We start from the raw sequence: 13,966 nt of genomic DNA on the forward strand, positions 1-13,966 counted from the left end.
GGAAAAAATCTGAAAATGGCCAAGTGTGAGTCAGTTTCAAAATAATGAAGCTGTACATTTATACCCGGTGTAAATTTATACCCCTAAGGAACTAAAACGAACTAAATTTATCTAAATTTATACAGGAATGAATTTTAAGCAGTGAGCAAAAAAAAAACTGGTGGTCCAGAATCATTAACAGAACATATCTGCATCATCAGTAAAAAAAAAAATTCATTCTTTTGTCCGGCCTAAAATCAGCAAAATATGGATACCAACTAATCTTACGCGCTTGGAGCAGCGCTCGCGTCAGTAAACCGGTTTCACGTTGCCGCCGTGCGTACTATGACGACTGTGACCGTACAATCGGTTACAAAATAAACATCTTTCGATATCAATAACTTTTCTTTTTTGTACTAAAACACGACTAAATAAAAATATACGTATCTATAAAACCCTTTTAACTATAAGTTGACAAAGTTTGCGCACTGGATAAAATTCATTCCTACTGTATAATATATCTTCGAATAGTCGTACCGATCTGAAATTCGTTACAAAGGTTTGTATTTAGTCAAAGTAAAGTAAAAAACTGAAAACGGCCAAGTGTGAGTCACTTTCGAAAATAACGAATGTGTAACTGATCCACGAACATAATATATGATAACATGTCATGTCAGTCAGTTGGTAAATCTAGTCCATTTAGTTAATCTAGTTCATTTCTTTGTAAGAAGCATAGTGCATATTCAAAAATCTGAAAGATAGTATAAATGAGACATTTCCTTAACTAACTTAATCATAAGACAAAAAACAAAATACACAACCTTACAAAAATAAATGAAATCCCACCCAAAACAAAAATGTGAAAGACTGCCAAGTTCGATAATATGGGAATGCTTCGCCTATAAAAGAAGTGAGATCTGAATAAGTACCAAGTTCCATACACATACTTCAGTTAAAAATAGTTACTTTTTGATGATGTTACTTGGCAAGTTTTAATAGAGAATTAAATACTTGATTCATTGCGTTTAGTAGGTTATAACAAGGTGTGTGAAAACTTGCCAAGTAACATCATCAGAAAGTAACTATTTTTAACTGAGGTATGTGTATGGAACTTGGTACTTATTCAGATCTCACTTCTTTTATAGGCGAAGCATTCCCATATTATCGAACTTGGCAGTCTTTCACATTTTTGTTTTGGGTGGGATAATTAAGAATACCTTACGGGCCATCGCTTTATGAAAGTAAATGAATCGAGAGTACACTAAGACTGACTGCCGTTGCCGAAATTCGGTTGGGACGACACGGATAAACCAAAAGAAAATTAATTTTGTGATATTAATGTTTACGCAACTGTAACTTTCAACTCCTCCAAATATGCCGTTTTATTTGTTTCTTCTTGTGCTCATTGCCAAGTCACTATAATTATAATATAAAGAAAACTATTGATACAATTACTAAATGTTGATTTATAACTACAAAATATTTTGAATAGGACTTGGCTTTTATGAGATCTCAAAACTTTTTACGATGGAGACTGCATCGAGAGACTTGGCATTTTTTTACATTTAATGTTTTTGGTGGGATCTCATTTATTTTTTGTAAGTGTATTTCTTTCTTTTTTTTTAGGTGACTCATAATTTCTTGGACTTCAGCTACTGCTTTGCTTAGAACTCTATTTTTCTATTCTATCTCTATCTCTTTTGTTTCTTCTCTGAGGCTTCGTTACTTCTAAGGTAGACAAGTCTGGGCGATATATACTTCGGAGTCGATTACTTTTTAACCCCCGACGCAAAAACGACGGGGTGTTATAAGTTTGACATGTCTATGTGTGTGTGTGTGTGTGTGTGTGTGTGTGTGTGTGTGTGTGTATGTGGCATCGTAGCTCCCAAACGGATGATCCGATTGTAATGCGGTTTTTTTTGTTTAAAAGGTATGTCAGTCGGGAGTGTTCTTAGCTATGTTTGGTGGAAATCGGTTCAGGTCTTCAAGGTCATCAGCTCGTTTGCTAGATGTGATAGGAATGTTACACGATCAGTTTACTTGCAAGTATATGTGGGATCTGAAATTTGAAACACTAATGTCTTTTGGAACCACTGAGCTGGTCTGCTGTTAGGGCACGAAGGTAGGAGACGTAACCCTGAACTGCCTTTTAGTAAACCCATCGAGTTTGGGCTCGTTGAATTTGTCTTGACAAGTTCTCTTCATGTTTCTGATTGACGAGAACCTGATGCTGGAAATGGGATGTGGCGGATGAAACCCTGAAATGCCGGAATGAAACGGATAAACCGATTTATATTTTTGCTGAAAATCTAGAATGTCCAAATGTTTCTCAATCTGTGCAATTCTCCCAGAGCCAGTTTGTCATGAGGATTGTTAAACAGCTTCCTTTGGCCGAGATCGCATATAGCGACCCCATCTTAAGATAAAATAAATTAAATGAAAGAAGGAAAAATTAAGGAGCTCCTTTAAAAAGCATGAAATAAAATTAAATTATAAATTTAAAAAAACCCCCGACCCAAAAAAGTACGCAATAATTATGACAAAAGGTTAAAAACGCTAAACCCTATAAAAAGCAAAAAATAACTTTTAACACTACGTAAACTAAATTTCGACGTGTCGGGGGACCGCTTTTTACCTTCATAAATAAATAAAAAAAAAAACACGTATCTAAAGTAATGAATTAGAGCGGTCCCCCGACACGAAAAAATTTAGTTTACGTAGTGTTAAAAGTTATTTTTTGCTTTTTATAGGGTTTAGCGTTTTTAACCTTTTGTCATAATTATTGCGTACTTTTTTGGGTCGGGGGTTTTTTCACTACAATTTTTTCACTAGCTTGGGTCGAACTAGGAGAATCAGAAGTATTTTCATCTACCTGAAGATCTGATACTATGGAGTAATTATCGGGAACGAGTACTTCGTAATGACCTCCTAAAAAATTCCCAGTAAATCGTAAACGTTTCACTGGTTTCCTAGGATCATCACCGAATGATCCCTGCAAACGACCATTTTGGTAAACTTGGAAAATAAAGGGATACAATGCAGCGGCCGCTTTAAGTTCGAATACGGATCCATAGGTGATTGTTTTCAGCATTGCAGCTGAATACATATCTGCATTGATATAAACGTCTCCACGTTCGTCGTAGGTATAGACTTGCATATTATCCCAATTCTCCACTACATAATGGACGACAGCACGCCAAATATCGTTTGACGACTGAAAACTCCCATACATGCAGTATGACAACGAATGAAATAAACACGACCCATCTCCAGAAATAGAGATAACTCTGTGTGGACAAAGGTCGCTATTTATGTACAATATTTCACGTTCCATTACACTATATTTACAATTACTACTATAACAATATATTAATAGGGCTTAAACTTATATATATATGCATATATATATATGCATATATATATATATCTATACATATAATAAATCTGTAAAAAAACTGTGTCTGTACATTGAATATATTAAAAAAATAATAATTGGGTGGGGTTTAGAAACAGTAATGGAGAACAAATAAAAAAAAAAATTCTGTCTGTATGTCTGTATGTCTGTATGTCTGTTTGTTTGTACACGCTAATCTTCCGAACTACTGAACGGATTTCAATGATTTTTTCTTTGTTGTATCAGTATTAAGCCTGGTCAACATATAGGCTATAATTTATCTTCGAAACTTGAAGACCTGATGCAGAACTCCAACAGACCAATAAAACTATAAGAGATACAAATATGGTGCCTTGGCAAAAATTGTTTCATTTGATGAGCATTTTCAGCTGAGATAATAAATTTTAAGATCTGGAACACCTGATGTGGAACCCCAAGAGCCCCAGCTTCTCTGTACCATATACAGGTATGACGTTTTAGCAAAAGTTATTCAATTTGATAAGCACTTTCTATTGACTTATACAAATTGAAGATCTAAAACATCTGATGTGGAACTCCAGGGGCCCAGCTAGACTATAGCATATAGAGGTATGACGTTTTAGCAAAAGTTGTTCAATCTGATAAGCACTCTCTGTTGACTTATAAAAGTTGAAGATGTAAAACACCTGATGTGGAACTCCAGGAGCCCTGCTAGACTATATGAAGCATATGAAGATATGACGTTTTAGCAAAAGTGGTTCAATCTGATAAGCACTCTCTATTGACGCATTTTTCTTTTCTCTCTCACACAAACAAATAATAACGAAGATACAACAACGCTTGAATTTCGTGTTAAGTCACTGCTTAGTACAAATTTTACATACATACCTAGACGTGGCGTCACGAGCCCCCGCTCTCTAACTTTGTTGCGTTATATCTCATTATTATTTTGTATGTCTCTTCCAGACCTCGGGACTACAGAGTTCCGAATTTTTGGGAGGCAAACGTGGGGCCGAAGCCAACACGCTGAAGTCCTTTTGAGACAACTTTAATGAAATGGTGACACAAAACCGACGATTATCCCTTTATACACTATAGAAATGAATCCAAGGACAATCCCCGGTGGACGTCGTTAAAAAAAAAGACAATCCCCGGTTCTGTGCTAAACTATTGCTAACTATGGAGGAAAACTACTACTACTACTACTATGAAGTCGTGGTGGCCTAGTGGGTAAAGGACCAACCTCTCAAGTATGAGGGCGCGGGTTCGATCCCAGGTCAGGCAAGTACCAATGCAACTTTTCTAAGTTTGTATGTACTTTCTAAGTATATCTTAGACACCATGGACTGTGTTTCGGATGGCACGTTAAACTGTAGGTCCCGGCTGTCATTGAACATCCTTGGCAGTCGTTACGGGTAGTCAGAAGCCAGTAAGTCTGACACCAGTCTTACCAAGGGGTATCGGGTTGCCCGGGTAACTGGGTTGAGGAGGTCAGATAGGCAGTCGCTTCTTGTAAAGCACTGGTACTCAGCTGAATCCGGTTAGACTGGAAGCCGACCCCAACATAATTGGGAAAAGGCTCGGAGGATGATGATGGAGGAAAACTACTTGGGCTATTGTGATGGGATGTTAGTGGATGATAATGTATTAGGTACATGTAAAAACGGCAGGTGGAGACTCGCCACCTCACTTACTGGGCCCCCGGGAACCAGTCACTGAATAGCAACAAGAGGGCAACAGGGACATGAGCGGCTTAAGGGTGAGGATACCTCGGCGGACTTTAAACGCAGATTACGCGCTCCCTGTGCTTACCATGAGGCACCTACCCTCCGAGCAAGGCTACTAATCCTGCTCTAGCGACGGCTCCACTCTGGACGGCCAAGCCAAGCCAGAGGCGTGAGACCTACCCCCGTCATGGTTCACTCCGACCGGCCGGAGATGGGGGACAGTATACACTCCCTGGAGAACTCAATATATATAGCCCCGCGGGGTCGCTACTCCCCGTCATCAGCCTCAGATGTCCTGCGGTGCCTATATCTCATTATTATTGTCGTTATTATCTCAAGAGCCTTTGTCCTAATTATGTCGACTTCCAGTCACGATGCAACTGAGTACCAGTGTTTTACAAGGAGCGACTGCCTATCTGACCTCCACAACCCGGTTACCCGCTCAACCCAACACCCCTTGGTAAGACTTACTGGCTTCTGACTACCCATAACGACTGCCAAGAATGGAATGTTCAATGACAGTCGGAACCTACAGTTTAACATCCCCTCCAAATAACGGTCATTGGTATCCAAAATATACGTAGAAAGTACATACGAACTTAGAAAAGTTGCATTGGCAGGCACTTGCCAGACCTGGAATCAAAGACGCACGCTCATACTTAAGAGATTGGTTCTCTACCCACTAAACCACCACGAATTCCACTAAGGCACCACGACTTTGTCATCTATTTAATGTTTTTTTACGTAATATTTTTGCCACACACAACTTAAATGCGGACAAATTAGAATCACTACTTTTATCCCTATGTTCACGTCTATTGCGACTATTCAGATCTTTGATTTTGCTGACCCCGTAGTCGCTGGCATAAGGGACAGGATCCGCGTACGAAGTCGCGGGCAGAAGCTAGTGTATAATAAATAACTAACAAACTAAATAGAACTAAACTAACTAACAAATAACTAACTAAATAAATATTATCTACTAATTTACAAACTATAACTAAACTAAATAACACGTAAAGTTTTCCGAATATCAATTATCACTACAATATTTTTTAGTTTCGAAATGGTTTTTCATAGACAGATGGCGCTATCAAATGAAAATTATCGAATTATTTTGAAGTACTACTTAGACTGCGCTTTGTAACGAAACCATAGCGCGATTCAGACAGGTACAACGCCATCTATCGAGCGCGCATACAATATTTATCGCAATACAATGGAGTTTTAGCTTTAATAATTTAATGAATTATGAACTTTATGTATTAATGATAGTCTATGTATTACATTTATATTATTCTTTTCTATTCTATGTATGTATTCATCCAATAGGCATGATGACAGTAATTAAAAATCATTAAAATATTATACTTATTAAATTAAAGTTGAAGCTTGGAATATAAAACGCGCATTGTTTTCTTTTTTAATAATGTGATTAATATTTATTTTTATAAAATAAAACTACGAAATAAGGCAATCCGCCATGATATCTTGAACACCAATCAGAGCGCGTGACGTCACCTTTTGGTCGACGCATTAAAAACTCGCACAAACGTCACATTTCGTATTGTAAACTTCCTCTGCGAATCTCTGTGTTTTCATTAATTAATTGTTTATAACGAGTACTATTTGAATGTAAATGTTATTAAAATCGAATATAAAATAACACGAATCATGAAGCAAGGATTGATTAGGCAAACAACGCTAATTTGCCTAGAATCGATATATGCTAGGAGAGTTTTTGGCATCAAATAAAGAAGCAAAAAAGATGTATTATGTCTATGTGTAAACTAAAAGTAACAGACAGTTGTGCACCTTTTTAGGGTTCCGTACCCAAAAGGTAAAACGGGACCCTATTGTTTTCGCTCCTCTGTCCGTCCGTCCATCCGTCCGTCCGTCCGTCCGTCCATGTTGGATTTTTCACAGATGATATATTTCTGTTGCCGTTATAACAACAAATACTGAAAATTTGAATAAAATAAATAATTTGGGTGGCTCCCATACAACAAACGTGATTTTTTTTATGGTACGGAATCCTTCGTGGGTAAGTCCGAGTCGCACTTGGCCGGTTTTTTACCATTTAGACCTCGTACAAAACCTATATTATACTAGAATCTAGAAAACTATGTAAAAACTTACATCACAGTGATCTAAACAAAAATAATGGTGTGGGTAAAAAATACTGGGCAATATTGGTTTTGAATCTCGCCTTGCAAGTTTAAGCCACTTTTTTCGTATTTTTTAATGTGAGAAACCAGAGAAACGTACACAAATAACTTAAAAAACCCCCGACCCAAAAAAAAGCACGCAATTATTATGACAAAAGGTTAAAAAAAACTTTTTTACAAAAAAATTAAACCGACTTCCCAAAACACTAAAAAGCAAAAAAAAATACTATTTTTAGGTGCATCGGCCTAGAAGTCGGTGTCTAATGGATGTTACTAAGTTAATTTTGCCACCGACTTCTAGGCCGATGCACCTAAAAATAGTTTTTTTTTTTTTGCTTTTTAGGGTTTTGGGAAGTCGGTTTAATTTTTTTGTAAAAAAAGTTTTTTATTTAAAGCTTTTCAGTGATACGAATAGTTGTCACTATCCATACAAGTGAGAAGTTCTCATCAATACAAAGAATATAAGTCCAAATACGAGGTATTTTACATATTCAGTTGTCGAGTTCCCTCGACTTACTTTCTCTGGTCTCCATCATCAGGTCAGCTCCAAACCTTCACTGTTGCAAAGGTCTTGTCAATACAAATAATTTAAGCCCAAACACGAGGTAGTTTACATATTCAGTTGTCGAGTTCCCTCGACCCTCTCTGGTTTGCATCATCAGATCAGCTCCAAATCTTCACAGTTGAATAGTGCTTTTAGACGTACACCTGAGTGTCAAGTTTTTACCCTATGCCTACAACTTTCGAAGGTTGCCCTCGATTTCTCAGGGTTTCCATCATCAGATCCTGACCTGATGACTATGGGACCAACTGGCAGCTATTCCGAGTCGAACAAAAAAAGAATCACGTAAATCAGTCTATAAACCTCGGAGTAATCGATGTACATACATAGAAAAAAAAAAAAAAAAAAAACATACCGGCCGAATTGATAACCTCCTCCTTTTTGGGAAGTCGGTTAAAAACGCTAAACCCTATAAAAAGCAAAAATAACTTTTAACACTACGTAAGTACCAACTAAAGCATGTCAGACTAAACTAAATTTTGTCGTGTCGGGGGACCGCTCTAATTTATTAGCCTAACGTTAGAAGTAATTATATATGTCGGAGGGCGCCGAAACATCAGGATGGATGGCACTATCGTCCGACATCAGTTAGGGTAATCGAGCAGAGAGATAAATCAAAGAAACTCAAAACTTAAACAAACTCAAAACTCAAACGTTTATTTAAATTACTAAGAACAAAAGACAGCCCCCAAAACGCCCGCCCTTCACCACTTCCTATGTGTTTTGGCTGGGGAGAAGAAGTGGCGGAACAAACTCCCCAGCGACACATGTCTGTCTGTTAGGTTAGAAGAACCTTTATAATTTGGATCTACAGCGGTACTACAACCCTAGGCAATAACACTAGGTACACTACACGTAATCGAAAGGCAGTAACGCGACGACTCAACGAATACTCCACGAATACTCAATGAAGACTGAACCAAGACTCAACCGAGAGTGAGCTCCGCGGACGCCACGCTGAACACCACGACTCTGCCAAGCGCGCCAAAATGTTGTTTCACTGGATACGCCACCAGAGGGCGCGCTTGCGTCTCGTTCAGTGACCGTACTATTGACTATCTCCGACATATACTACTACATTACATATACTTCTTATAACTTTTTATACAATTTTGTTTAGATACGTGTTTTTTTTAATACGAATGTTGTAATTAGGTAGGTATCATTTGATTTATGTAAGTATTTTTAAAGGTAAAAAGCGGACCCCCGACACGTCAAAATTTAGTTTAGTCTGACATGCTTTATATAGTTGGTACTTACGTAGTGTTAAAAGTTATTTTTTGCTTTTTATAGGGTTTAGCGTTTTTAACCTTTTGTCATAATAATTGCGTGCTTTTTTTGGGTCGGGGGTTTTTTTAAATTTATAATTTAATTTTATTTCATGCTTTTTGAAGGAGCTCCTTAATTTTTCCTTCTTTCATTTAATTTCTTTTATTTTAAGATGGGGTCTCTATATGCGATCTCGGCCAAAAGAAGCTGTTTAACAATCCTCCTGACAAACCAGCTCTGGGAGAATTGCACAGATTGAGAAACAACAAAGATTAACCTTTGGTCATTCTAGATTTTCAGCAATAATATAAATCGGTTTATCCGTTTCATTCCGGCATTTCAGGGTTTCATCCGCCACATCCCATTTCCAGCATCAGGTTCTCGTCAATCAGAAACATGAAGAGAACTCGTCAAGACAAATTCAACGAGCCCAAACTCGATGGGTTTACTAAACGGCAGTTCAGGGTTACGTCTCCTATCTTCGTGTCCTAACAGCAGACCAGGTCAGTGGTTCCAGAAGACATTAGTATTTCAAATTTCAGATCCCACATATACTTGCAAGTAAACTGATCGTGTAACATTCCTATCACATCTAGCAAACGAGCTGATGACCTTGAAGACCTGAACCGATTTCCACCAAACATAGCTAAGAACACTCCCGAATGACATTCCTTTCAAACCAAAAAAAACCGCATTACAATCGGATCATCCGTTTGGGAGCTACGATGCCTGCCACACACACACACACACACACACACAGCGTTCTTCATACCTCGTTAGTCCTCTAGATATGCGCGATGCAATATATGCATGCGCATAGTGGTGTGGATTATTGTTCACGTTATAACACGTTAATGATCCTTCCGCAGGTTCCCCTACGGAAACCTTGTTACGACTTTTACTTCCTCTAAATGATCAAGTTTGGTCAACTTCCCAGCAACGCCGACGGCCGTGAAGCCACCGCGTGTCGGTCCGAAGACCTCACTAAATCATTCAATCGGTAGTAGCGACGGGCGGTGTGTACAAAGGGCAGGGACGTAATCAACGCGAGCTTATGACTCGCGCTTACTAGGAATTCCTCGTTTATGGGGGATAATTGCAAACCCCAATCCCCAGCACGAAGGAGTTTCAGCGGGTTGCCCGGGCCTCTAGGCCAGGGAGAACATGCTGATTCCTTCAGTGTAGCGCGCGTGCGGCCCAGGACATCTAAGGGCATCACAGACCTGTTATTGCTCAATCTCGTGCGGCTCGAAGCCGCCGGTCCCTCTAAGAAGAATTTTAATACGTCGCCAGTGAGTTGCGTGACACGTGGCCACGCACACCTAAATGACGACGCCTATTTAGCAGGCTAGAGTCTCGTTCGTTACCGGAATTAACCAGACAAATCGCTCCACCAACTAAGAACGGCCATGCACCACCACCCACCGAATCAAGAAAGAGCTGTTAATCTGTCAATCCTTCCGGTGTCCGGGCCTGGTGAGATTTCCCGTGTTGAGTCAAATTAAGCCGCAGGCTCCACTCCTGGTGGTGCCCTTCCGTCAATTCCTTTAAGTTTCAGCTTTGCAACCATACTCCCCCCGGAGTCCAAAATCTTTGGTTTCCCGGAAGCTGCCCGCCGAGCCATTGTAGTAACGTCGGCGGATCGCTAGATGACATATTTACGGTTAGAACTAGGGCGGTATCTAATCGCCTTCGAACCTCTAACTTTCGTTCTTGATTGATGAAAACACCTTTGGCAAATGCTTTCGCTGATGTTCGTCTTGCGACGATCCAAGAATTTCACCTCTAACGTCGCAATACGAATGCCCCCAGTTATCCCTATTAATCATTACCTCGGAGTTCTGAAAACCAACAAAATAGAACCGAGATCATATTCTATTATTCCATGCACGAAATATTCAAGCAGCATTTTGAGCCCGCTTTGAGCACTCTAATTTGTTCAAAGTAAAATTGTCGGCCCACCTCGACACTCACCGAAGAGCACCGCGATAGGATTTTGATATTGAACCGGCGTATTACCGCCGGCTCACCGACGATATGCTCCGCAGACGTGTCAGTATCACCGCGGATGCGGTGCACCGACAGCGCGGCGCACAAATGCAACTACGAGCTTTTTAACCGCAACAATTTTAGTATACGCTATTGGAGCTGGAATTACCGCGGCTGCTGGCACCAGACTTGCCCTCCAATTGTTCCTCGTTAAAATATTTAAAGTGTACTCATTCCGATTACGAGGCCTCGTAAGAGTCCCGTATCGTTATTTTTCGTCACTACCTCCCCGTGCCGGGAGTGGGTAATTTGCGCGCCTGCTGCCTTCCTTGGATGTGGTAGCCGTTTCTCAGGCTCCCTCTCCGGAATCGAACCCTGATTCCCCGTTACCCGTGACAACCATGGTAGTCGCAGAAACTACCATCGAAAGTTGATAAGGCAGACATTTGAAAGATGCGTCGCCGGTACTGGACCATGCGATCGGCAAAAGTTATCCAGATTCATCAAAATTAACGACTTCGGACGCGAGGCCCTCCGTCGATTGGTTTTGATCTAATAAAAGCACTCATCCCATCACTGGTCAGAGTTCTGATTGCATGTATTAGCTCTAGAATTACCACAGTTATCCAAGTAACTGAGTAAGATCTAAGGAACCAAAACTGATATATTGAGCCATTCGCGGTATCGCCTTAATACGGCTTGCACTGAGACATGCATGGCTTAATCTTTGAGACAAGCATATAACTACTGGCAGGATCAACCAGGGAGCTTCTTTTGTTTATAAGGAAAAACCCTATAACCGCGCGCGCGCACCGACGACGGCGTCCGCCGGCTGCGCGCGCGCACGATCTAGGTTCTCCCTCGTCCCGGGCGTTCGCGATCGTTACAATACGCGAACGGCACCGGGCGAGCTCTGAAATGTTTTTTACGTGTGTACCCGATGGAACACAACACGACAACAATGTCGAGTGCTGCGCGCCACCTGTTCACAAGCGCGCTCGTACGTCTGAACGGGTAATGTCTCAACTCGTTACAGACGCAACTCGCACGACGAGGGCGTTGACGCCCCGATGATGAACGTTCGTAACATCACATCATCGCGTACTAGCGTTGACATCGGACGCGCCTGCACCGTACGCAGAAATTATTATTTATAATTTCGGCCGAGCGCGGCGTCAGCCGTCGCCGCATATTTTTTGCACACCATGCGTTCGGAAGAACTTGTGGCGAACGAGGTCCTGGCGTTCCTGCAGTACCAGCTGGACGTCATGGATGAGGTCAGTGTGACCCAGATCTGCACCTCAAACTTCACTGAGGCGGAGATACGCAGCGCCAAGACGCTGCTGTACGAGACGCTGCTTATGGCAGATCGAATGCCGTCCCGCAGGAGGGATGAAAAGGGAGAGAGGAGTCTCCAAGACATGATTAAAGTGCTGAAGGAGACCGACCCAGACGACGTACCAACTTTCGTGGCAAAGGATTTGCGCAAGCTGCCCCCGGTCACGTTTGACCACGTCGACGTCACCAGGCTCCTAAAGGACATCACTAGCATGAGGTCTAGCCTGGTCGAGCTGCAGTTGAAGCTGGAAGCATCGCAATCTACCATTAGTGATCTACGCAGTGAAGTAACAGAATTACGAAACACTGTAAGTAGGTCACTCGCGCCTGCCAACAGCGACAACACACGCCACGGACAGGCCAACGCATCGCCGAGCGCCGCGTCAGCAATAGTGCACTCGTCGCCGGTCGCCGTCACTGCAAGCGATACTAAACTGTGCCCCGCCCCCTCCGCGTCTCCTGTCGTCAGGACGCCGATGAATGTAAGCACGTCGAAGCCTAGACGTGTTTACTCGGCTGCCGTAAAGCAAATTCCCGTTCAACGGCAACCTAAGGCTATTGTGGGAACTCAGAGTTACCCTGAAGTAACCCAAGGAACGGTTCATCCTGAACCAACCAAAGGGAAGGCTGATGCAGATGGTTTCATAAGGGTGGAGAGGAAGAAGAAGAAGCCATCAAGTCGGAATCAATGCGGAACTGCATTGACGGGTCCAAACATGCTGCTGCGCCCCGCTATTCCTACGACGCAGTTGTATGTTTCGCGATTACATCACTCCACGAAGGTCGAGGAGATCGTGGAGTATATTCGAGTGAAGACCAACTGGACTTTGAGAGTCGAGAAGTTAGAGTCGAGTCATAACACGAACTTTAAATCGTTTGTGGTACGTGTGCCGACTCAGCATCTCGACTTGTTTCAAGAACAGTTTTGGCCGAAGGGTGTCGTGTTCCGGCGATTCCGCGGGAGGTTACGCGACACCACGAAGTGTAACACGAGACCGCTTACTCGTGTCAATACATAGTTTGTAGTTGTTTTTATTTTTGTATGTATTAGTTTATAAGTATTGATATGTCATTTATTTATGTATTGTATTTGCTATGGGCCCTAGTTGCCTGAAATAAAGGAACAAATAAATAAATAAATAAATAAAAGTAACGAGACTGAATGTTCACGTGTGTAAAATCTGTTGACACGATCGCGAGACATCCATGCACGATTACGCCCGGATTCTATAGAGCGCCTCACATATAACTTTTATATTGTTCGAATCGACGCGAAGCACACTGTTGACACGCGTCCGAGCGTCTGGTACAGTGTACTGTCGCGTCTCATCATGACAAATAATTAATACGACCGTTCTCGTCCGGACACGCATAAAACACGATCCGTCGGTCGACACAGTTCATTTATAATATATAATTATATTATATTGTATATTAACTAACTACCACTACTACTACTACTACTACTACACACACGCCACGCACCAACGACAACTACATAAACGACGAAGTCTTCGTCGGCGTCGAACATCGCGCCCAAATACATTATTGCATTATACAT

At 41.3% G+C, this 13,966-nt stretch overlaps 1 protein-coding gene and 1 non-coding gene across 2 annotated transcripts in view; one reads left to right on the plus strand and one right to left on the minus strand.

Annotated features, from left to right (window-relative positions):
- Positions 1–9,930: 9,930 nt before the first annotated feature.
- On the minus strand, positions 9,931–11,834 carry LOC124644719. The gene has a single exon (XR_006986103.1). It is a non-coding gene; the product is annotated as a small subunit ribosomal RNA (ribosomal RNA).
- Positions 11,835–12,272: 438 nt separating this feature from the next.
- LOC124644397 overlaps positions 12,273–13,966 on the plus strand; it is a 3,600-nt gene continuing 1,906 nt past the window's right edge. Inside the window, exon 1 of the mRNA XM_047183710.1 lies at positions 12,273–13,246. Within this exon, the coding sequence (XP_047039666.1) occupies positions 12,273–13,246 (974 nt within the window). The remainder of the gene's footprint in view (positions 13,247–13,966) is intronic.

The sequence above is a fragment of the Helicoverpa zea genome, chromosome 30, assembly GCF_022581195.2.
Source record: "Helicoverpa zea isolate HzStark_Cry1AcR chromosome 30, ilHelZeax1.1, whole genome shotgun sequence".
Taxonomy (NCBI): Eukaryota; Metazoa; Arthropoda; class Insecta; order Lepidoptera; family Noctuidae; genus Helicoverpa; species Helicoverpa zea.